Source organism: Tachyglossus aculeatus, chromosome 22, assembly GCF_015852505.1.
Source record: "Tachyglossus aculeatus isolate mTacAcu1 chromosome 22, mTacAcu1.pri, whole genome shotgun sequence".
Classification (NCBI taxonomy): domain Eukaryota; kingdom Metazoa; phylum Chordata; class Mammalia; order Monotremata; family Tachyglossidae; genus Tachyglossus; species Tachyglossus aculeatus.
The window spans coordinates 20,339,940-20,365,592 of record NC_052087.1 but is presented as its reverse complement, the minus strand read 5'-3'; the positions used below and the strand labels follow the sequence as shown (position 1 = coordinate 20,365,592).

General features: G+C 43.4%; 2 protein-coding genes across 2 annotated transcripts in view; one reads left to right on the top strand and one right to left on the bottom strand.

The window, feature by feature from the left end:
- Positions 1–8,499, bottom strand: part of PDHX (pyruvate dehydrogenase complex component X) — a 54,854-nt gene extending 46,355 nt beyond the window's left edge. Inside the window, exon 1 of the mRNA XM_038764971.1 lies at positions 8,400–8,499. The gene's annotated coding sequence lies outside the window, so the exon portion shown is untranslated. The remainder of the gene's footprint in view (positions 1–8,399) is intronic.
- Positions 8,500–11,704: 3,205 nt separating this feature from the next.
- The window catches only part of LOC119943438 (APAF1 interacting protein), a 34,519-nt gene continuing 20,570 nt past the window's right edge, over positions 11,705–25,653 (top strand). Inside the window, exons 1-2 of the mRNA XM_038764413.1 lie at positions 11,705–11,864; positions 21,949–22,049. Of these exons, the coding sequence (XP_038620341.1) occupies positions 11,805–11,864; positions 21,949–22,049 (161 nt within the window). The 5' untranslated portion in view covers positions 11,705–11,804. The remainder of the gene's footprint in view (positions 11,865–21,948; positions 22,050–25,653) is intronic.

Here is a 25,653-nt window from a genome sequence, read left to right as displayed (position 1 = left end):
GCAGAGCACTGTACTAAGTGCTTGGGAAGTACAAGTTGGTAACATGTAGAGATGGTCCCTACCCAGCAGTGGGCTCACAGTCTAGAAGGGGGAAGACTTTATCCACTCTCTTCTCTCCCTATACCTAATCAGTGGTATTTATTGAGCACTTACTGTGGGCAAAGCACTGTACGAAGCACTTGAGAGAGTACAAAGCTCCAAAAGGAGCTTACATAATCTACAGTCCATACCAATCGAGAGTAAGAGTATATTGAGTACCTACTGTGTAGAGGGCACTGTATTAAGCAATCAGAAAAGTAGAATTAATAAAACAATAACCCTGCACACAATTTTACAATCATATTTATTGAGCACTTACTGGTGCAGTGCACCAAACTAAACGCTTGGGAAAGCACAATATAACAGAGCTGGTAGACACAATTCGGCAAGGACACTAAAATAATTTACAGGTAAGAGACAGAAGGGAAATGAGTACTTGAACAATAGAATTGTCCAAAAAGGCTGAAGGTGGGTGTGAATATATTAGTGAATGGCTGGTGCAAAATGCTAGGGTTGCAGTTGGGGGAATAAAACAAACCGAGGAGGAATTAATCAAGGAAGGCCTCTGGGAGGAGATTACATTTCAGAAGGGCTTTAAAAATGAGTAGGGAAAGGTGTAGTCTGACAGACACAAAGAGGAAGGAAGGTTCAGAAATGAAGAAGGAAAGGTATGAGCAAGAGATCAGAGGCAGGAGGGATGACAGTGAGCCTAGTGAATCTGCGCTGAGGTATTGTGGGAAAAGAAAAAGATAAATTACTGGGGAAACAAGTTTATTGAGTGCCTTAAAACTGCCTGTCAGGAGTTTCTACTTGATGCAGAGAGAAATGGGTAACCGCCTGAGGTTCATGAGAAATTGGGAGATGTATGAACAGCAGCATTTGAAGTATGGACTGGAGAAGAAACAGGCTGGAGGCAGAGAGATCAATAATGATGCTGATGCAGTAGTCAAGCCAGAATATGACAAGTTCCTGATCCAGCATGGTGGCTGCATTGATAGAGAGGAAGGGGTGAATTATGGAAGTGTGATGGAGGAGAAACCAACTGGCTTTAATGATTTGTCGAATATGGGAATTGAAAGAGAGAAGAGAGCCACGTATATTATGAAGGCTGCAGGTTTCAGAGACAAAAAGGAGAGTGTGACTATGACACAAAAGCTTGGTAGAGATGTTAGCGGTGAAGATGAGGAATTCAGATTCATACATATTGAACTTGAGGTGTCAGTAGGCATCCAGATAGACACATCCTGGAAGCAAGAGAAAACATGACATGGTAGTGGCAGTAAGAGGTTAGGACTAGCAAAGTAGATCTGGGAATCAACCACATATATGGAGGTTGAAGTTAAAAGCAGTGGGTATGGATGAGCCCTCTGAGGGAGCAAATGTATAAGAAGCAGGGAAGAGGACTGAGGGCAGAGTTCTGAGGGAAACCCACACTTGGCATATCAGAGGCCACGGAAGGTCTGGTGAGACAGACTGATAAGCAGCTAGAGAGGTTGGAGAACCAGGACTGAGGAAGCAGCATGGCCTAGTGGATAGAGTAGGGGCTTGGGAGTCAAAAGAACCTGGGTTCTAATCCCAGCTCCACTACTTGTCTGCTGTGTGATCTTGGGCAAATCACAACTTCTCTGAGGCTCAGTTATCTCATCTGAAAAATGGGGATTAAGACTATGAGCCCCATGTGGGACAGGGATTGTGTTCAATCTGACTAGCATACAACAGTGCCTGACACACAGTAAGGGATTAACAAATACCATCATTCATTCATCTTGTTTACCAACTCTACTGTGATCTCTAAAGCACTTAGTGCACACAGTAAGAGCTCAATAAAATACCTCTGATTTTCTGAATGCCCCATTGTTCTGTAAGCTTGTTAAGGGCAGAGATCCCACTTCTACCTTTAGTGCTCTCTTCCAGGTGCTTAGTATGCTATTCTGCATACAGTAGGGGCACAATAAATGCTATTAAAAGACAACAGTATCTATCCTCGGCACTTATAGCATTGGCACTAGTAAGCATTTAATACCATAATTAAGTGATCCTCAAGAGAGATGGGAATTGCATACATATACAAAACCTCTTCCTAAGGGAGCAATTTTAATCTACTCCCCTACTAAACCTTTAATAAGAAAGGCTAACAAGAAACAAAAGAGATTTCACTTTCCTCTCCTCTCCCTTGACCCTGTTCACCATTCACTGAAACTAATAATATGCAGTGAAATGGCCACAGGGAGAAAGCGTGATTCATAAGCTGAATAACTGAGGAGAGAAGGTAATGGGAGAAATATAGATCTCATAAACTAAGAAAGGCTTCAAGTTAACCCTGAAGGAAATGCAATGACTTGATCAACTTAAATCAGTTCTTTGCAATCTCGCATTTCCTCCTGCCTCCAGGACATGATTACATGGATGTTCCCCACCAGCCCTAAATCAAACTCCTCATCTTCCTTCCCAAATCCTCTCCTCCTCCTAAGATTCCCATCACTGTTCATTCATTTATTCATTCATTCAATCGTATTTATTGAGCACTTACTGTGTGCAGAGCACTGTACTAAGTGCTTGGGAAGTACAAGTTGGCAACATTCTCCTTCCTGTATTTTATTTTAGTGTATCTTCCCAACTACACTATAAACTCCTTTAAGCAGGAATTGTGTCTATCAGTGCCTCTATTGTACTTTCCCAAGCACTTAGTAAAGTGCACTACCCAGAGTGCTCAATAAACAATAATAATAATCGTAATAATGATGATGGTTATTTGTTAAACACTATGTGCCAAACACTGTTCAACTACTGGGTAATTATACCCTGGGTGAAGTCTAAATCTGTACATTGGACACCTTACTGAGCTGACAAAATTGAGTAAAATGAGCTTTGCCCAAATGTCTGGAAAACTGGAAATGTATATACACCTTTACTTCCAGAGTTCTATTTGACTATCTTTAACTGGGTTATGACAGAAGCAATGGAAAAAGAAGAGGCATAAGCAAAGACAGAGGTAAGGCAGAGGTGAAGGCAGGAAAGGCAAAGACTAGTGGAGACAGACCTTCAGATTAATAGAAATCCAGACAAGAACAGTGAAATGAAGTCAACCAATGCAGAAATAAATTATCTTCTGCATTGGTTGACTTAAGAGCAGCATGGTTCAGTGGAAAGAGCACGGGCTTTGGAGTCAGAGGTCATGGGTTCAAATCCTGGCTCTGCCAATTGTCAGGTATGTGACTTTGGGCAAGTCACTTAACTTCTCTGGGCCTCAGTTCCCTCATCTGTAAAATGGGGATTAAGACTGTGAGCCCCACGTGGGACAACCTGATAAACTTGTAACCTCCCCAGTGCTTAGAACAGTGCTCTGCACATAGTAAGCGCTTAATAAATGCCATCATCATTATTATTATTATCGGGGGGGGGGGGTTGTTTTATTTTTTTTCAGGCAGGCTCCCTGTAGTTGCCCTTAATGTGTTTTCCAGGATCCCTAAGGGGTGGACTTGGCTCATTTAATCACCTACCTTTAATATAGCTCATTAAATACAATCAAACTGTTAAAACCACCTTAAAGATAAAACAGTTCAGCCATCTGCAGGTTAGATAAAATAGAGCAAAGGAAACAAGGGAAATTTTTAAGCAATACTAGAGATACACAGACAGAGCTTTCAAAGGGAAGTGCTGCTAATTCATTGAGGAGAGTACTCTACAGAAGCAGTACACTGAACGTTCAAAGGGAAAATGTTCCTTAATTCACTGAGGATAGTAGCCCCTAGAAAAAACTAAATTTTACTGTCATAAGCCTTCTTTTTTCAAGAGAAGTAGTGAGGCCTAGTGGAAGGAGTACACACCTGGGAGTCAGATGACCTGAGTTCTAATCCCAGTCTATGTGACTATGACCTTTTTTTCTTCAATTTTTGTGGTATTTCTTAAGTACTTACTATGTGTCCAACACTTTTCTAAGTGCTAGGGTAGGTGCAAGTGAAATAGGTCGGCCACAGTCCCTGTCCCACATGAATCTCACAGTTTAAGTAAGAGGGAACACAGGTATTTAATCCCTATTTTACAGTTGAGGGAACTGAGGCACAGAGAAGCTGAGTGACTTGCCCAAGGCCATTCAGCTCCATGCTCTTTCCACTAGGCCATGCTGTTCGTCTTGAAGAAAGAAGACTTGTAACAGTAAAATTGAGTTTTCTCTTGGTGATTAAATATAGTACTTTCTTCAGTGAATTAAGGGGCATTTTCCCATTTGAAAGTACTTAACCTCTATGTGCCTCAGTATCCTCACCTGCAAAAACGGGAATTAAATCCTATTCCCTCCTACCTAGACTGTGAGCCCAATGTGGAACAGGCACTGTGCCCAAACTGATAACCTTGTATCGACCCCACAGCTTCGACCAATGCTTGACATACATTTAGGACTTAACAAATGCAATCACTTATCCTATCCCGCCTTGATTATTATATCAGCCTCCTGTTTCTCCCCACTCCAGTCCATACTCCATTCTGCTGCCCAAATTATTTTCCTTCAAAAACGTTTAGACCATGTTTCCCCACTCAAGAAACTCCAGTGGTTGCCCATCCGACTCTGCATCAGACATAAACGCCTCACCATTGGTTTTAAAGCACTTTAAAGCACTTAAGCACCATGCCCCTCCTTCCAGAGCTTAGAACAGTGCTTGGCATATAGTAGGCACTTAACAAATACCATAATTATTACCTCACCTCGCCACTCTTCTACTACAGCACAGCCCACACCCTTGGTTCCTCTAACGCAAACCTTCTCGCTATACCTCGATCTCATCTATCTCACCACCGACCTCTTGCCCACATCCTACCTCTGGCTTGGGACACCCTCCCTCCTCATAAAATTGCTCTCCCCCACTTCAAAGCTTTATTGAAGGCACATCTCCTTCAAGAAGCCTTCCCTAAGCCCTCCTCTCCTCTTCTCTCACTCCCTTCTATGCTGCTCTTACTTGCTCCTTCATTCATCCTCCCTCCCATCCCCACAGCACATATGCATATATCTGTAATTTATTTAATCTATCCATTCATTTATATTGATGTCTGTCCCCCTTTAGAGTGTGGGCTTGTTGTGGGCAGGAATGTTTCTGTTCTAATACTGTACTCTCCCAAGCACTTAGTACAGTGCTTTGCACCCAGAAAGCACTCAATAAATACAACTGAATTAAATGAACAAATACCACTATTATTATTTATAAATTACCTTAAAGAATCCTTGGGAATACCCAGGTACTAAGGAGAAACTAGCTAAATGCATTATCAAAATCCTTATTTTGAATGCAAAGGGCACTGGATTGTCATTATGAAATCTTAAGAACAACAGGATCTATCATCTAGACTTTCGAATAGGGGAGGATATTGTTAACAGGATGCTAACTAAATCAATGACTATTACAATACATAATGTTCAAAATGATTTATAAATAAGTTATGCATTGGGGGATTTAAACAAATCATAAAAGATTGGGTTAATTTGGCAAGTGTAAGGGCTGGGAGGAAATTAATTTTCCAGCAGTGACTCGATGTGACACTGGGCTACACTGCCAATTGCTGCATGGTGACATAACTGGATTGTTATGTACTGAGGTTGTTTGGAACAGGGGGTATGTCTGTGCTTCTCTGTTGCCATATCTATTAATAATAATGGCATTTAGTAAGCTCTTACTGTGTGCAGTGCACTGTAGTAAGCGCTGCAAGAGCAAGGTGGGAATTAGACATGGCCCCTTGTCCTTTAGGAGGCTTCTGATATGTGTGTATGCAGACTTGAGCTTCAAGTTTCCTCATGATTTGATTTGTATCCTTGTTTGGTGGGGGGAGGGGGGTGCTTTCCTGTTAAGGTCTGTTTCTTCAATCTTTGGTAAATCAATTCAAAGTTTAGAAGATAAGCAAGAGCTGTTGGACATGAGTAGACAATGGCGTTATTTTGTCATGATTGCTGATGACTACTGTGGGGGAGCCCCATCCTTCATGTGGAAATATTTATATCCATCTCAAGGACACCGTGAGCATTAAGGTGTTTGGCATACAGGGATTCTTCAATATGATTATTACAAGGAAAAGTCCTTGATGATTAACTATGAACCTCCCTTAAAAAAAAAAAAATCACCCTATTCATCATCAATACATACCTTTGGACCTTTCCTTCAAAAACTCTCCTGGAGAGTTATGCCAAGAAAGCCTTCAAGATCTCTTTTCACCCATTCCCCAAAACTGACACAATTAACTTGGAGGAAACTAATAGTAATAGTGGCATTTATTAAGCACTTATGTGCCAGGCACTGGGATGTATACAAGCAAATTGAATTGGAGGGAATTCCTCTCCCAGATGGGGCTCACAGTCTTAATCCCCACTTTCCAGATGAAATAATTGTGGTATAGATAAGTCAGGTGACTTCCCCAGGGTCACAAAGCAGATAGGGGGGTGGGGGGTGGGGAGTGGTGTCACAATTGGAACTCAGGTCCTTCTGAATCCCAAGCTTGTGCTCTACCAGACCACGATGCCATTTAAGGAATCGTCCTTCCAACCACAAACATCCACTTATTTTTCCCCTAGGAGACGTGGACAGGGCGACCTCAACCTAACCAGGTGGTTTTAGTAAGAACCACTAGGAAGATTTGCTTTCCCTTCTTCAAGACCTTAAAGAGTTTGATGATCCTTAACCTTGCTTCTGCTCATGCCATTCATTCATTCACTCAATCTTATTTATTGAGCGCTTACTGGGTGCAGAGCACTGTTACTAAGCCGGGTGGTTTTAGTAAGAGCCACTATAAAGATCTGCTTTCCTTTCCTTTCTTCAAGGACTTTAAAGAGTTGGATGACTGTTAATCTTACTTACACTTATGCCATTCATTCATACATTCATTCACTCACATTTATTGAGCGCTCACTGTGTGCAGCACACTGAACTAAGCGCTTGGAAAGTACAATTTGGCAACAAATAGAGATAGTCCCTACCCAGCAAAGGGCTCACAGTCTAGAAGGGGGGAGACAACAAAACAGGACCAATCAAGTGGACAGGCATCCATAGCAACAATATAAATTGTCTAATGCATGACCCTGGGCAAGTCACTACTCTGTGCCTCACATCCCACATCTGTTAAAAAAAAAAAAAAATGGGGATTAAGACTGGGAGCCCAATGCGGGACGGACTGTGTCCAACCAGATTAAGTTGCATCCACCCAAGCGCATGAAACAGGGCTTGGCACACAGTTAGCACTTAAAGAGTACCCCAATTATTACTAATTGAGAAGCAGCGCGGCTCAGTGGAAAGAGCCCGGGATTTAGAGTCAGAGGTCATGGGTTCAAATCCCAGCTCCGCCAATTGTCAGCTGTGCGATTTTGGGCAAGTCACTTAACTTCTCTGTGCCTCAGTGCCCTCATTTGTAAAATGGGGATTAAGACTGTGAGCCCCCCGTGGGACTACCTGATCGATTACCTTGTAACCTCCCCAGCACTTAGAACAGTGCTTTGCACATAGTAAGCGCTTAATAAATGCCATCATTATTATTATTAATAAAGAGACCCATTCCCGGCCCACGGCGAGCCATCCCTAGGAGGCTTTGGGAAATGAAGGGGCGGGCGGGGGGGGGGGGGGGTGTCCAAGGTCACCCACCAGTCTCATTCATTCAATCGTATTTATTGCCCGCTTAGAGCACTGTACTAAGCGCTTAGGAAGTACATGTCAATCAATCAATCAATCGTATTTATTGAGCGCTTACTGTGTGCAGAGCACTGTACTAAGCGCTTGGGAAGTACAAGTTGGCAACATATAGAGACGGTCCCTACCCAACAGTGGGCTCACAGTCTAGAACGGGGAGACAGAGAACAAAACCAAACATACTAACAAAGTAAAATAAATAGAATAGATATGCACAAGTAAAATAATGAGTAATGTCGGCAATAGTAATAATAATAATGACGATGGCATTTATCATCATCATCAATCGTATTTATTGAGCGCTTACTATGCGCAAAGCACTGTACTAAGCGCTTGGGAAGTACAAATTGGCAACATATAGAGACAGTCCCTACCCAACAGTGGGCTCACAGTCTAAAAGTGCTTACTATGTGCCAAGCACTGTTCTAAGCGCTGGGGTAGATACAAGGCAATCAGATTGTCCCTCGTGGGGCTCACGGACTTAATCCCCATCTTCCAGGCGAGGCCCAGGGAAGTTAAGTGACTTGCCCAAGGTCACACAGCTAAGTGGCGGGGTCGGGATTTGTACCCGGGCCCTTTCCACTGAGCCACGCTGTAGAGACAGAGACGGTAGGTACCAAGCAACGGGTTCACAGTCTAGAAGGGGGAGCGCAGTCCGGGGAGGGGTTGGGGCCGGCCCGGTCTCCGCGGCCGGGCACTCACCCTGCAGCCAGCCGGCGCTGTGGACGCATCGCCCAGCCCCGCCGCCCAGGACGACGACGGCGGCGGCAGCGGGCGCCGGCACGCCGCGGGCTCCTCCCGGTCGGCTCCCCGGGCCCAGGACGAAGCGGAGCAGCGCCCGGCCGCGGCCTAACTGCAAAGACGCCGCCATCTTCCCACCAGCGGGCCTCCGCCGCGCTGCCGCATTGACCGCCTCACGCCCCGCCTCCCTCCTCATTGCATTCATTCATTCAATCGTATTTACTGTGTGCAGGGCACTGTATTAAGCGCTTGGAAAGTACAATTCTCCACCAAGCAATCATCAATCGTATTTATTCATTCATTCAATCGTATTTATTGAGCAGTTACTGTGTGCAGAGCACTGGACTAAGCGCTTGGGAAGTACAAGTTGGCGACATATAGAGACAGTCCCTACCCAACAGCGGGCTCACAGTCTAGAAGGGGGAGACAGACAACAAAACAAAACATATTAACAAGATAAAATAGAACAGCAAATTCATTCATTCAATCGTATTTATTGAGCGCTTACTGTGTGCAGAGCACTGGACTAAGCGCTTGGGAAGTACAAGTTGGTGACATATAGAGGCGGTCCCTACCCAACAGCGGGCTCACAGTCTAGAAGCGGGAGACAGAGAACAGAACAAAACATATTAACACGATAAAATAAACAGAATAGTAAATATGTACAAGTAAAATAGTTATAAATATGTACAAACATGTATATGCTTAGAACAGTGAGCCCTTAGAGCGCTTAGAACAGTAAGCCCGTTGTTGGGTAGGGCCCGTCTCCATATGCTGCCAACTTGCCCTCTGTGTGCAAAGCACTGTACTAAACGCTTGGGAAGTACAAGTCGGCAACACATAGAGACAGTCCCTACCCAACAGCGGGCTCACAGTCTAGAAGAATAATAATGATGGCATTTGTTAAGTGCTTACTACATGCAAAGCACTGTTCTAAGCGCTGGGGAGGATGCAGGGTGATCAGGTTGTCCCAGGTGGGGCTCACAGTCTTAATCCCCATTTTACAGATTTTAACTGAGGCACAGAGAAGTGAAGTGACTTGCCCAAAGTCACAAAACTGAGAAGTGGCAAAATCGGGATTTGAACACATGACCTCTCCCTTCAAAGCCTGGGCTCTTTCCACCGAGCCATGCTGCACCAGAGACCATCCCTACCCAACAATGGGCTCATGGTCTAGAAGGGGGGGGAGACAGACGTCAAAACAAGTAAATGGGCAACAGTAGTATCAATATAAATAGAATTCTAGATATGCACATCATTAATAAAACAATATAATAATAAAATCAATATAATAACAAGAATAAATATATACACAATTGCTGTGGGGGGGGTGAGGGGGGTAGAGCAGAGGGAGGGAGGGGGCGATGGGAGAGGAGGAAGAGGAGCAGAGGAAAGGGGGGCTTAGTCTGGGAAGGCCTCCTGGAGGAGGTGAGTTTTCAGAATGGCTTTTTTTTTAATGGCATTTATTAAGCACTTACTATGTGCAAAGCACTGTTCTAAGCGCTGGGGGGATACAAGGTGATCAGGTTGTCCCACGGTGGGCTCACAGTCAATCCCCATTTTACAGATGAGGTAACTGAGGCACAGAGAAGTTAAGTGACTTGCCCAAGGTCACACAGCTGGCAATTGGCGGAGCCAGGATTTGAACCCATGACCACTGACTCCAAAGCCCGTGCTCTTTCCATTGAGTCACGCTGCTTCTCTCTCCTTTGAAGGAGGGGGAGAGTGATTGTCTGGCAGATTTGAGGAGGGAGGGCGTTCCAGGCCATAGGAAGAACGTGGGCCTGGGTTCGGTGGCGAAACAGGCCCAGTGAGAAGGTTAGCCCCAGAGGAGCGGAGTGTGCAGGCTGGTCTGGAGAAGGGGAGAAGGGAGTTGAGATGGGAGAGGTCAAGGGGATGGAGAGCTTTGAAGCCTCCCTCCTGCACACAGTCTTTAATTTGTGAATACTATTGCTTGAAGTAGTTTGAGTGAATTTGACCTATATCCAAAGCTGGTACATCTTGAACAGAGAGAGATCATTCAGAGGAGAAACTATATTATAAATTCCTTGAGAGCAGGGATCATATTATTATTATTATTAAGTGCCGTTTCCAATTCATAGCGACTCCACGGATATACTGTCTCCAGAACGTCCTCTCCTCTGTCATAACCTTTTCTATTGGGTCTTCCGTTATCGTTATTATGGTGTCTATCCATCTAGCTTCGGCCTGCCTCTTCCACTTTTTCCCTGGACTTTTCCTAGCATCAGTGTCTTCTCCAGAGAATCAGTCCTCCTGACTATACGTCCAAAATACTCATAATCTAAGTCGAGTGGTTTGGCCTTCCAAAGACCACTTTGGTTTAATTTGCTCTAAAATCCATTTGTTTGTCTTTCGGGCACGGTGCTCGCAAAAGGCTTCTCAGACACCACATTTCAAAAGAGTCAATGTTCTTTCTATCCTGTCTTTTCACCGTCCAGCTTTCGGCTCCCATGTCATGGGAAACAGCATAGGGTTGACAATTTAATAACGAGAAGCAGCGTGGCTTAGTGGAGAGAGCCCGGGCTTGGGAGTCAGAGGTCGTGGGTTCCAATCCCGACTGTACCACATCAGCCGTGTGACTTTGGGCAAGTCGCTTCACTTCTCTGTGGCTCAGTTCCCTCATCTGTAAAATGGGGATCAATCAATCAATCAATCGTATTTATTGAGCACTTACTGTGTGCAGAGCACTGTACTAAGCGCTTGGGAAGTACAAGTTGGCAACATATAGAAGCATAGTTGGCAACATAGAGAAGCAGCGTGGCTCAGTGGAAAGAGCCTGGGCTTTGGAGTCAGAGGTCATGGGTTCACATCCCGGCTCTGCCACTCGTCAGCTGGGTGACTTTGGGCAAGTCACTTAACTTCTCTGGGCCTCAGTTACCCCATCTGTAAAATGGGGATTAACACTGTGAGCCCCACGGGGGACAACCTGATCACCTTGTAAATTCCCCAGCGCTTAGAACAGTGCTCTGCACATAGTAAGCGCTTAATAAAATGCCATTATAAAACATATAGAGACAGTCCCTACCCAACAGTGGGCTCAGAACCTGTGAGCCCCACGTGGGACAACCTGATTAGGACAGTGCTTGGCACATAGTAAGCGCGTAACAAATATCATCATTATTATTAATGGTGACTTAAGGGCAATTGTCGCCCCTCCTCCAGGCCGGGTCCCTGTCCCCGGCCCGCCCGCTCCCGACGCCCCGCCCTCAGGCTCGGGCTGCCCTGCTCGCCGCCTGCTCGGCCCGTTTGCCCTTCAACCCCGCGGCCACTTCCCGGGCCCGGGAGGAGGGAGGCCGGACCGTCCTCCCGCCCGCTCCCTCGGCCTGTCGGCGCCTTCCCCACGTCATGTGTGCCTGTCCCGACCCGGCGGGGGACCAGTGCTGCCCTCGCGGAGGATCCGTCCAGGTACGATCCGGGCGAGACAATAATAACAACAGTATGCTATCTGTTAAGCGCTTACTATGTGCCAAGCGGTGTACTAAGCGCTGGGATAGACACGAGGTAATCAGGTTGTCCCACGTGGGGATCACAGCCTTCATTCATTCATTCGATCGTATTTCATTCAATCGTATTTATTGAGCGCTTACTGTGTGCAGAGCAGTGTACTAAAAGCATGGGAAGTACAAATCGGCAACATATAGAGACGGTCCCTGCCCAACAACGGGCTCAAGAAGGGGGAGACAGACGACAAAACAAAACATGTAGACCGGTGTCAAAACCGACAGAATTAATAGAGTAATAGTTATGTAATGATGGCATTTATTAAGCGCTTACTATGTGCAAGGCACTGTTCTAATCAATCAGTCGTATTTATTGAGCGCTTACTGTGTGCAGAGCACTGTACTAAGCGCTTGGGAAGTACAAGTTGGCAACATATAGAGACAGTCCCTACCCAACAGTGGGCTCACAGTCTAAAAGGGGGAGACAGAGAACAAAACCAAACATACTAACAAAATAAAATAAATAGAATAGATATGTACAAGTAAAATAAATAAATAAATAAATGAATAGAGTAATAAATATGTACAAACATATATACATATATACAGGTGGTGTGGGGAAGGGAAGGAGGTAAGATGAGGGGGATGGAGAGGGGGACGAGGGGGAGAGGAAGGGGCTCAAGTGTCTATTTTCTAACAAAACAGAGTAGTAAATATGTACAAGTAAAATAGAGTAATAAATCTGTACAAATATATACATGTGCTGTGGGGAGGGCGGGGGGGATGGGAAGGAGGAGAGGAAAAAGAGGGCTCAGTCTGGGAAGGCCTCCTGGAGGAGGTGAACTCTCAGTAGGGCTTTGAACGGAGGAAGAGAGCTGGTTTGGCAGATGTGTGGAGGGAGGGCATTCCAGGACAGGGGAAGGACGTGGGCCGGGGGTCGACGGCGAGACAGGCGAGAACGAGGCACAGTGAGGAGGTTAGCTGCAGAGGAGTCGAGGGTCTTAATCCCCATTTTCCAGATGAGGGAACTGAGGCATTGAGAAGTGACTTGCCCAGTGTCACACAGCTGACCAGTGGCAGAGCCGGGATTAGAACCCACGACTTCTGACTCCCAAGCTCGGGCTCTTTCCACTAAGCCACAATGCATCTCAAGCCTAGGGGAGGCCCCGACCCCCTCACCCCGACCGGGGCTGCACCCGGACCCCGGGCCCAGTGGTTTCACTGCGCCTCCCGCCTCGTCGTCATGCTGGGAAGCAGCATGGCCTAGTGGTTAGAGCATGGGCCCGGGAATCAGAAGCTCAAGGGTTCTGATCCCTCCTCCTCCACTTGTCTGCTGTGTGGCCTTGAGTAAGTCAATTCACTTCTCCAGTTACCTCATCTGTAAAATGGGGATAATTACTGTGAGCCCCATACGGGACAGGGACTGTGTCCAACCCAATTTGTTTGTATCCACCCCAGCGCTTAGTATAGTGCCTGGCACATAGTAAGCGCTTAACAAATACCATTATTATTATTAAAATGGAGATTAACCACCCAGGGATAATCATCATCACTGTGCTTGGTAAACGCTTTCTACGTGCTAAGCACTGGGATAAATATCCGATAAACAAACCGAACGCAGCTCCCTGTCCCACGTGGGGCTCTCAGTTTCAGTGGCAGGGAGAACCAGTAGTGAATCCCCATTTGACAGATGAAGAAACTAGGCCACAGAGAAAAGTTAAGTGACTTGACCAAGGTCACGCAGCAGGCCCTGGAGGGATTACAACCCAGGCCCTCTAACTCGTAGGTCCATGCCCTCTGCCCTTTCCACTTGTCCATGCTGCTGCTTCCTGTTCTCCCACCCCCTTAGACTCTGTCTCACCTAATTATCTCCTACATACTCCAGCGCTTAGTGCAGAGCTTGGCACATAGAAAGTGCATAAAAATCATCATTGTAATTCTTAGTAGTAGAAATAATGATACTCTCCTTTGCTGAAGTATTCATCACTCCCACCAAGGATTTGGGCTGCCAGGGCAGATGTCCAGAAATAATGTTTCCCCAAAAAATGGTAAGAATGCCATAAAAAGTTGATTACTTAAGATGCTATATATCAATGGTATTGATTGAGCACATTCTGTGTGGTGAGTGCATGGTGTAGGGGATAGACCACGGACCTGGGAGTTAGAGGGACCCGGATTCTGATCCCAGCTCTACCACTTGTCTTCGGTGTGATTTTAGGCAAGGCACTTCGCTTCTTTGGGCCTCAGTTCCCTCATCTGTAAAATGGGGATGAAGACTGTGAGCCCCACGCAGGACAGGGACCGTGTCCAATCCGATTTGACTCCCCCCCACCCCACCCCCGGGAAAAAGGCCCTTGTTATCACCAAGTTACATTAACGACAACATCATTCGCACCTACTCAGCCTTCCTGTCCCGCCATCGACCCCCGGCCCACATCCTCCCCCGGGCCTGGAATGCCCTCCCTCTGCCCATCCGCCAAGCTAGCTCTCTTCCTCCCTTCAAGGCCCTACTGAGAGCTCATCTCCTCCAGGAGACCTTCCCAGACTGAGCCCCTTCCTTCCTCTCCTCCTCGTCCCCCTCTCCATCCCCTGCATCTTACCTCCTTCCCTTCCCCACAGCACCTGTATATATGTACATATGATTGTACATATTTATTACTCTATTTATTTTACTTGTACCTATCTATTCTATTTATTTTATTTTGTTAGTATGTTTGGTTTTGTTGTCTGTCTCCCCCTTCTAGACTGTGAGCCCACTGTTGGGTAGGGACTGTCTCTATATGTTGCCAGCTTGTACTTCCCAAGCGCTTAGTACAGTGCTCTGCACACAGTAAGCGCTCAATGAATACGATTGATTGATTTGCTCATAGCCACCCCAGCATTCACTACAGTGCCTGGCACATAGTAAGCGCTTAAATACCATTATTATTAAGTGCTTGGCAGAATATAATAGGGTTAGTAGACATGATCCCTGCTCTCAAGGAATTTATAATATAGCTTCTCCTTTGAATAATCTCTCTCTTCTCAAGATGTACCAGCTTGGGACAGAGGTCGAATTCACACAAACTACTTCAAGCAATAGTATTCATAAATTAAACACCAAATGTGTGCAGGGCACTGTACTGGGCGCCTAGGAGAGTACAGTAGAGGTCATTGACACTGCCTTCAGGGAACGAACCATTGAATGGGAAAGACCTAATGTATTTTCGAATAGTGCAAGCCGTAGCTTGGGACTGTCTACCCAGGCCTGCTCATCCCATCTCTCCCACAAGAGATGGGGATTAAGGCTGAACCCCATGTGGGACATGAACTGGTTCTGACCTGATTAGCTTAGTACAGTGCCTGGCATATAGTAAGCGCTTAACTAATACTTCAAAAATAGTAGTACTACCAATAATAATAATGATGGCATTTTTTAAGCTCTTACTATGTGCAAAGCACGTTCTAAGCGCTGGGGAGGTTACAAAATGATCAAGTTGTCCCACATGGGGCTTACAGTCAATCCCCATTTTACAGATGAGGTAACTGAGGCACAGAGCAGTTAAGTGACTTGCCCAAAGTCACACAGCTGACAATTGCCGGAGATGGGATTTGAACCCATGACCTTTGACTCCAAAACCCATGCTCTTTCCACTGAGCCACGTAGTATTTATTGTGCTTACTGTGTACAGAACACTGTGGCTATCAAATAATCAGTGGTGTTTATTAAGCACTTACACGTTGTTGGGTAGAAACCGTCTCTATATATTGCCAACCTGTACTTCCCAAGTGCTTAGTACAGTGCACTGCACACAGTAAGCGCTCAGTAAATATGATTGAGTGAATGAATGAATGAATGCAGAAAACTGCACTTGGGAAAGTTTGGGACAAAATAATTGGCAGACATGATCCCTGCCCACAAGGAGCATACAGTCTACAAGAAGCAGCGTGGCGCAGTGGAAAGAGCATGGACTTTGGAGTCAGAGGTCATGGGTTCAAATCCCGTCTCCGGCAATTGTTAGCTGTGTGACTTTGGGCAAGTCACTTAACTTCTCTGTGCCTCAGTTACCTCATCTGTAAAATGGGGATTAAGACCGTGAGCCCCCCCGTGGGACAACCTGATCACCTTGTAACCTCCCCCAGTGCTTAGAACAGTGCTTTGCACATAGTAAGCACTTAATAAATGCCATCATTATTATTATTAAATAAATTACAGATGATAGCAGAAGCAACAAAAGATAAGGATATGATTACCTAAGTGCTTTAGGGGTTGAGAGTAGAATGAGTATCCAAGTATTTAAGTGGTCTGGACAATCCCTGAACCACATCAGATTCTTTTTACAGGTGCCAAAACTGAGGCCCCAGAGGTTATGTGACTTACTCAAGGTCATGCAGTAGGCTAATGGCAGAGCTGGGAATCGAATCTGAATCCCATCGAATCTGACTCGAATTACTCCCAGTCCTGTGCTCCTTGTATCAAACTACTGCAAAATCCTGAATCAGAAAATAATAAGGTTTTTATTCTGCTTATGTGATTAATTTCCTTCTAGGCTATATGCTCCCCATGGGCAAGGGTCGCATCTACCAACTCTAGTCCACTACAGTCTCCCAAGTGTTCAGTGCAACACCCCAGGTACAATAAATTGTTCAATAAATCAGTCATTAATGGTATGTAGTGAGCACCTACTGTCCACAGAGCACTGCACTAAGCATCTGGGAAAGCACACTACAACAGAGTTGACAGACATGCTCCCTAACCACAATGAGCCCACACTCCCGTGGGTAATAAATAGCAAGAATAAATGACTAAGTATATGGTGTACAAAAATTGATAAAGAATTGTAAAACCTAAATGATAAAGGTGGCAAAAAATGCTCAAATCCAATCTCTACGTCCCATTTCCTCCTGGTTATTTTCTCATCTTAACCTTCTGATCCTGGACCTGAATCTTCTGCTCCAACCACTTCCTTTCTCTTAGCTTCTCATTCAACTGCCTAATCTGTTTATAAATCTTGATCTAATAAAGCTAAATGAGGTGATTGTAGGTCAAGATTGAATTATGCATATAGTTGAACCAGACTATTAAATGCATCCAGTCTTTTTTAATGTAATACCCAATCTTATCCCCAAACCATTTATAACAATTTTGGATTCTATGGAGAGGCAACATTATGTTCCTTACCCTTATGGATGATTGGCATATTCTTGCTGGGTTAGACTTTTAAAAAACAGTGCACTTATCAATCAAGAGTATTTATTATGTGCTTATTCTAGATTGTAAGCTCTCTGTGGGTAGGGAACATGTCTACTAGCTCTGTCGTACTTTCCCAAGTGCTCAGTACAGTGCTCTGCACACAGTAACCACTCAATAAATACTATTGATTGATTCACTGATTGCAGAACATTGTACTAAATACTTGGACGATACAAGGAAAGTTGATAGACATGTTCCCTAATTGTTATTTGTTTCCTCCTCAGAAGTGTACCCCTACTTACCTTGCTTTAACATTTGCAGATAAAATTCACTCATTTCTGTGGATGGGCCCCTTTAAAGGTTGAACATTTGTATGCAGACTGGTTTTTTTAAACAGCAAATTACAAATATAGTCATACAGAAATTTTTATCAAACCAACTAGTAGAAATGGTATTGATTGACTGTCCATTGGAGGGAATGGGTTGTCCTAAGCATTATGAAGCAGAATAAAAGGAAATCAGTGAATAAACGCAGCTATCGTAATGGATAGATCACGGGCCTGAGCGTCAGAAGGTCATGGGTCTAATCTCATATCCACCACTTGCCTGCGATGTGACCTTGGGCAAGTCACTTCACTTCTGTGCCTCAGTTACCTAATCTATAAAATGGGGATTGAGACTGTGACCCCGACAAGGCACAGGGACTGCGTTCAACTCGATTTGCTTATGTCCACTTCAGCATTTAGTACAGTGCCTGGCACTTAATAAGTGCTTAACAAGTACCAACATTATTATTATTATTATCATGACCACAATTATTATTTTTAGTTGCAGTATTAGTGGGCCAAAATACAAGAGAGAAGACAGGAAAAGAAGAGATGAAGACAGTCAGGCCCAGAGACAGGCATAAACCTCCTACGCCCTTTCACAAGTGCACACTTTTCCAGATGGTCCTTTCTTGGGACGGCAGTAAGGAGAGAGAGAAGAAAGCAACTTTCCCCTGCTCTTAATGAATCAAATGGTGGTATTTATTTAGCACTTACTGTGTGCAGAGCATCCTACTAAGTGCTTGGGAGAGTACATGGTCTATGCCCACAAGGAACTTACAGTGTAGAAAGCCTGGGTACGAGGAGCTGCCGGACTGGCCACGGCCACTGTTCTCGTTGTGGGGGGCTGTGGGGGCAGAGGCCCCCAGCACCCTGGAAGCCCAAGAAACCAGCACAAATAGCCACCATCCTCTCTAAACTGTAAGCTCACTGAGGGCAGGGAACCTGCCTACCAACTCTGTTATAGTGCATACTCCCAAGCACTTACTGCAGTGTTCTGCACATGTGAGTGCTCAATAAATACCATTGATTGATCTGCCGTCAACAGCTCAGAACCTCACACCCGGCTTCCTGTCCCACCTGGGATGCAAGTTTGGTACCCAGACCTTTGAATAAATTTTTGTTCGAAGACTCAGCCAAACCTATTCAAGGTCATGAGTCTATGATATAATTTCACATAGATCCCATATCCTTGTGGACACATAAATAAAAATCAGTTTTAGATAGCTGTAGTTAAAATAGGAAACTTGCCGTAGAATGAAAATTATGGGCAGGGAATGTGTCTGTTTGTTGTTATACTGTACTCTCGCAAGCGCTTAGTACAGTGCTTTGCACACAGTAAGTGCTCTATAAATACGATTGAATGAAAATGTCAGGTCAGTTTATTGCCGCTTGGTGACCACTAGGGGGTACTGCTGAGCTTCATGCTATGAAAATAGTCTCACCCAACAAAGTCAAATTGTGGGTTATAATCAATCAATCAATCAACCGTATTTATTGAGCGCTTACTGTGTGCAGAGCACTGTACTAAGCGCTTGGGAAGTACAAGTTGGCAACATATAGAGACAGTTCCTACCCAACAGTGGGCTCACAAGAAAGAAAAAATTGGAAGGCTATTTTTATTTCATCTTGGTACTCACTGGGACAGGGACAGGAACAGCATATAAACAACATATTTTTTCCCTTTTCTGCCAAGTAGCCTGATTAAAATAGTCGAGTAACTTCCCAGGAGGAGTTACTCAGTTAATTTTTGTTTTCTTAAATTTGCACCTTTAAGACATGCTGTTGGATTGGAACACCCTAAAATTGAATCTGGTTAATTCATAAATGAATGGGAGAAAAATAGCCAGTGTTGCTTTAGGAGTAGAGTTTCTGTTGTTGTGGGTTTTTTTTCCAGGGTGTTTGTTTAGCACTTACTATGGGTCAAACAGTCAAAAGCTCTGGGGAGTTAATTAGACCAGAGATTTTCAAACTGAACAGGGCTCTGCCCAGGGTATGTCATCGGCCCCCTGAACTGAGCCTTCTTTTTTGTCCAATGGCCCACCTACCCCATCACAGAACAAGTTGTGGTCTAATATAACCAGGAACGCAAAGCATTTCCTGCAGGCTGAACCCAACCTAATCAGACACTTAGCAACCCTGTACAATTCTCACCGGTGTGGTGAGTGCTGGTCAAATCAGTGCAGTACTGACTTGACCTATACTCTCCGTGATTCTTTAATTGTTTTTACATATATCAAATATAAAAATATCGATATAAAGGCATCAACCCTACTGCAGATAAATCAGAATCATCCACATGGATCCCCTCAAAATGCCCTTAGTGCTTAAGTTGCAGTTTAGCATGCTGCCTCTTAAGATTTATAGAAGCTTTGTGTAAATTTCATCACACTTGGAGGGGTGTCTATATTTCTGAGCCTCTGCATTCAGAAGAAATAGTAACAATAAATGAAGTATAGAGTAGGGGGAAATTGTACTGAAATTGAAGACAAGAAAATGTTATTTTTTCCTTTTAATAATAACAATGATGGTTTCTGTTAAGCGCTTACTATGTGCCGAGCACTGTTGGGGTAGATAGAAGGTTAACAGGTTGTCCCACATGGGGCTCACAGTCTTAATCCCCATTTTACAGATGAGGGAACTGAGGCACAGAGAAGTGAAGTGACTTGCCCAAAGTCACACAGCTGACAAGTGGCGGAGCCAAGATTTGAACCCATGACCTCTGACTTCCAAGTCCGGGCTCTTTCCACTAAGCCACGCTGCTTTTCCATCTAAACTGTATATGAATGAATGGGTTTTCACCAACTCATCTTAGATATGCATATGCATTCTCTAGTCTGTAAGCTTGTGGGCAGGGAATGTATCTCTGAAGTTTGTTGTATTGTACTGAATACACTTAAGCACACAACTAATACTTACACTTAAGTATTAAGTAATACACGTAATACAGTGCTGTGCACACAGTAAGCACTCAATATAAATACCTTTGGTTCTCACTGTTACGTGCTTATCTTCCTTGGAAATTTCATTTCATGTGTAAGAAAGGTTTTGTCAATACTCAGCTACACAGCTGCTTTATCAGTTGTTTTTCTTTCATGTTCCCAGATCTGTTAAGTGCTGTAAAACAGCATTTGAAAAGACAAAAGGAAAAAGGAAGGCTGACAATACGTGGCCATTTTCTTTGACATGTTTGTACTTATTGTACAGATTGCTAGTTTTCAGGTTTTGAAAACTGCAGGGTCTGTATCCATTAGATGGAACTTTGTGTCTAATTAAAATACCATTTTTGTTCCCAAAAATGGAAGCTATAAATTACCAGGGGCCTGGATAATTTGAGAGACTTGTGTAAAGAGGACTTATTAGAGTAGTCCATATCGATTCTCTTTACACATTTTATGTCTTTATGTTGAAGATTGGCAATTTTCACTAGAGACTGATGATAGCTTTTTTCAATTTCCATTTCAACTGTTTTTGATTTTGTGTTCTAAATGTTATCCCATCAATTGCCATTCTTACTGCTCATTTGTAATTTTACTTTATTCTCTGATCTAGTAAAGACTGTGCTTATGTATATGGAATTTCCCCCTTAATAGCTTTCCTAGTCTTTTTGCATATTACCAGAATCTAATCCAGGTTTAATTACAATGGGAAAATAGTGGCACAAATGGTAATTTTATGATGGTCTCAATATAAATTATTTAAAGATTCATCTGCAGATAGACTTGTTAATTAAATCCATGAATAAATTGGCAAAAGAAAATCAAATCCTTCCAAATTTGCCCACATTAACCCTCTTTCCATACCCCACCTAAATCCACCACCCTGAAAATGGGTCTATCCAGACACATAAGCTCATAGTACAGTGCCTGAGACATAGCATATACAGCTATAGACACATAGTGCTTAGCAAATACCATAAGAAAAAAAGAGCCTTCTATTGATTGAGCGCTTAACCCAAACTAGATTCAGAAAACCATTCTATTCCTAAATGTGCATTCTTTATCATGTTTTTCTGGCCCCTTTTTGAACTTTATTTAAAAAATGTATATAATTGTGGTTTTAGTTAAGCACTTAACTGTGTGTTGAGGAAGCACTGTACTAAGCCCTGAGATTGAAACAAGATTATCAGGTGGCACCTGCAGCTCACAGTCTAAGAAGGGAGAACAGGTAGTGAATCCCCATTTTACAGATGAGGGAGTTTAGGCACAGAGAAGCTAAGTGACTTGCCCACAGTCGCACAGTGGACAAGTGGCAGAGCCGGTATTAGAACCCAGGTACTCTGACTCCCGGTCCAATATTCTTTCTGTTAGGCCACTCTGCTTCTGTATATAAATGTTTTGTTTTGTCAGAAAATAAGTTGATGGTGGAAATGTAAAGGAAAAGATTCTGAAATCAGAGAGAAAAGAGACTAGGAAAGGAGAATCTTTGATAGATCCGGTTCTAGAATCAAGGAGTTTCAACCCTCCCTTTGGGGTTTCATCATCTAGAGATGATCTCTAAACTGAATAGATCAAAATACTAAGGTAAACTTTATTTGTTTTTTAATTAAGGATAAAGAGCATCCAAGAAATCTGATCCCAGAACTCTGCAAACAGTTTTATCATTTGGGATGGGTCACTGGGACTGGAGGAGGAATTAGCCTGAAGCATGGGTAAGTTACTGCCTATCCTGTTTTTGAAAATCCTGATTTAACTCTTAGAGGGCCCCAAGGAATAATGCCAGGTAGGTTTGGTGTTTAATATCAAGAAAATCAGTTGTTTTATAATATACTACTGTCTGGGAAAAAAATTACCCTTTGTATAATAGAGTGAAGAAGCAGCTGGTGTGCTGAAAGAGCTGGTGCAAATTTTCAAGATGTTTTGAAACCGTGGTTTCCGATTGCAGGAGCAGCTCAATCTCACATCTTTAGGAGACTGAATAATGGTTGGTTATCTGTTCCTGATTTTAAAGATCTCCGGGAATGTTCTCGTGTGCCCACAATTAAAGTATTTTTCCTTATACCCAACCAAACTCTACTGTAGTTTAAATTCTCTTGTACAGTCCTCTGTGGATATTGAGAACTGGTCTGATCCTCCGCCTAAAAACCCCACATATACTTTCCAGGAAGCCCTCCCAGATTAAGCCCCACTTCACTGAACAGGACGTCGTATTGATCACCCTTAGTACTCAGGTGTATACCTACTTATTTAGTATATGTGCTGATGCTTTTACTAGTTGAATCTGTATTTCAGCTTTGGTTTCTGTGTATGTTTATAACATATTCGTTTGTCTTTTTCTGCTCCTCGTGGGTAGGGATTATTTTTCTTCTTTTCTTGTAAATTCCTAAAGGCCTAGTCCTCTGCATACAGTATGTGCTTAATAAATAGAGAAGCAGCATGGCCTAATAGATAGATTACAAGCCTGGGAGTCAGAAAGACCTGGGTTCTGTTCTCAGCTCTACCACTTGTTTGCTGTATAACCTTGGGCAAGTCACTTCACTTCTCTGTGCCTCAGTTCCTTCATCTGTAAAATGGAGATTAAGACTGTGAGCCCCATGTGAGACATGGATTATATCCAACCTGATTAGCTTGTATTTACCCCAGCACTTAAAACAGTGCCTGGCACATAGTAACCATTTAACAAATACCTTGAAAAAAACTAGAAAAAAATTGTTCCCAAGAAGCTTTAAAACTAGTAGAAACGTACTGTGATGGTTTGGGGCAGGAGTGAGGCAGGCAAACCAACTTCTGATACTGGCTTCAGGAATAGCTGCCTTTCCTGCTGGTTGGGAACTTTCTTGGGTTTTCATTAGCCCTAGCCCTCCTGCAGCCTGCTATTCTGGGTCCTCTGTCGCTTGCCTGTGACCACCGTGACTCACGTTCGGGATCAGGGCCCCAGGTCCCCCGAGCATTAACCAGAGAGGTGGGAGAAATGAGGAGCCTCTCTAGGGAAGGGGAGGCAGCTGAATCCTGCTGCTCGTGAAGAAGCACACAGCACATCCTGTCCCCTGGTGCCCCTAAAAGCCGCTCAGTTCCCACCACTTCATTTCAGAATAATAGATTGCCCAGCCCAAGGTCAGCCAGGACATAAATTCTCAAAATTGTCCCATATCTGGGACTCAGTGGTCAGTCAGTCATATTTATTGAGCACTTAGTGTGTGCAGAGCACTGTACAAAGCACTTGGGAGAATACAATATTGTTATATTGTTATAACAATATAACAGACACATTCCCTGCCCACATCGAGTTTACAGTCTAAGAAAAGAGGCAGCCTCTCCAGGATTCATCTTCCCAGGGAAAATGTTGGAGGATCACTACTCTTACTAACAGCAGGGGTTCCTAGAGTGTCTGCTTCCTTTATATGATAGTATAGTTGTGTTCCAGAAGTGTCTGCAAGTTTGTGGTGTGGATATGTATATGTACATGTATCTATGAGTATGAAAAAGGCATTTTACATATTCTTCCATTCAGCATGTAACTTTCAAAGTGACATTAAAACTGCAATTTAGCAGCGAGAGAATATGCACCTCACAATAAAGAGCTGGTATGTGTAGGTAACAGTTATATGTGGGTGTGTTTTAACAGCATCACATTAATGTGCTATGTCATATTTAGTTTGTTGTGCAGTATCCATTTCTGGTTAACAGTGAATGTACTGGTAAATTAGACTGTGAGCCCCATGCAGGACAGGGACTGTTTCTGATCTATCTTGTGTCTATGCCAGCATTTAGTACAGTGCTTGGTATATAGTAAGTATTTAACAAAGAATATTATTATTATTATATTACAAACACTGTTCTGTGTAAGGTTGAAAATAATTTCTAGACAAACTATTATGTTCAAAATTAATTTCTGCACTTGTCAGATGTGACTGTGCCAGTTACTGTGGATATCCTGGTTTCCACAGTGTTAATGAGTTAAGCAACGTTGTTTTCAGTACCTTCTGGTGTAGAAATTCAGTTTCATGTTTAGCCAAGAGTCAGTTGGACCAGTTCTTTTCAAAACAAAATCGGAATTGACAAGATAATATTAAAATTCTCAATAGTAGAAGACGGATTATGTAAATGATTTTTTGGTGTGAAACCACCCATTCTTTTCAACCAGCAATCCCTTATCCACCCACTTTAAATTGGTTTGTAGCATATTTTTAGTTGTGTGATCCCTTAGCAAATTAGCAAATCAAAACATTATTTTAAGTCAGTTCAGAATAAGGATGTGTCACAGAGAATGGAGCACCTGTTTTTTTTTTTTAATTGGCTGTTAATAGCTACACAGCTCCTCCTAGCGGTCCATTATTGAAAAGATAAAGTATTTTTAGGGTGAGGTGTTTTTTAGAGCTTAACCCACTTTCTAACCCCGAAATCTTTTTTTAAGGTTCTTCTTTCTCCAGCCTCTCCAAACTTTTGAGTTAAAGTTTTCAAAATTTTCACCGCCAAAATGAACAAATTAATTTTTGAATTCATCCTAGTTCTGTCAGTTGATAAATCAATTGAGCACATTTTTCTACCCTTGTAAATAGAAGTTATACAGATCTTATAATTTAATGTCTGGATGCATCATAATTTTTTTCTTCTTACTAAAAATAAGTTTGCTTGGGTAACTGGCACCTTTGTTCAGCTTCTGCTCATATCTTAAGTGAATGGCATCATTCTTATTGCTTCAAAATCAAGATTTGGACATTGTTAAATCTAGTCTGATATCCTAAGCAAGGTTGTTTAGGAGTTCAGTGTTGATAGATATATTCCCTGCCCACAGTGAGCTCACAGTCTAGAGAGGGACAGACAATATAAATAATTTACCAATATGTACATAAGTACTGTGGGGCTGAGGGATGGGTGAATAAAGGTCGCAAATCCAAGTGCCTGGGTGACACAGATGAGAATGGGAGCTGAGGAAATGAGGCTTAATCGGGGAAGGCCTCTTAAAGGAGATGTGTCTTTAATAAGGTTTATTGATATTCATTTATTCAGTCGTATTTATTGAGAGCTTACTGTGTGCAGAGCACTGTCATAAGCGCTTGGGAGAGTACAATATAGCAATAAGCAGACACATTTCTTGCCCACAAGGAGCTTACAGTCTAGAGACAAATGATACTCTTGATGCACTTTGATACCCCACCCTCAGTCCCACGGCACTTATATACATATTTGTAATTTATTTGTTTGTGTGAATGTCTGTTTACCTCCTTATGTGTAGCTCCTTGTGGGCAGGGAGCAGGTCTAACTCGTGATACCGTCCTCTCCCAAGTGTTTAGTCCAGTACCCTGCACACCGGAA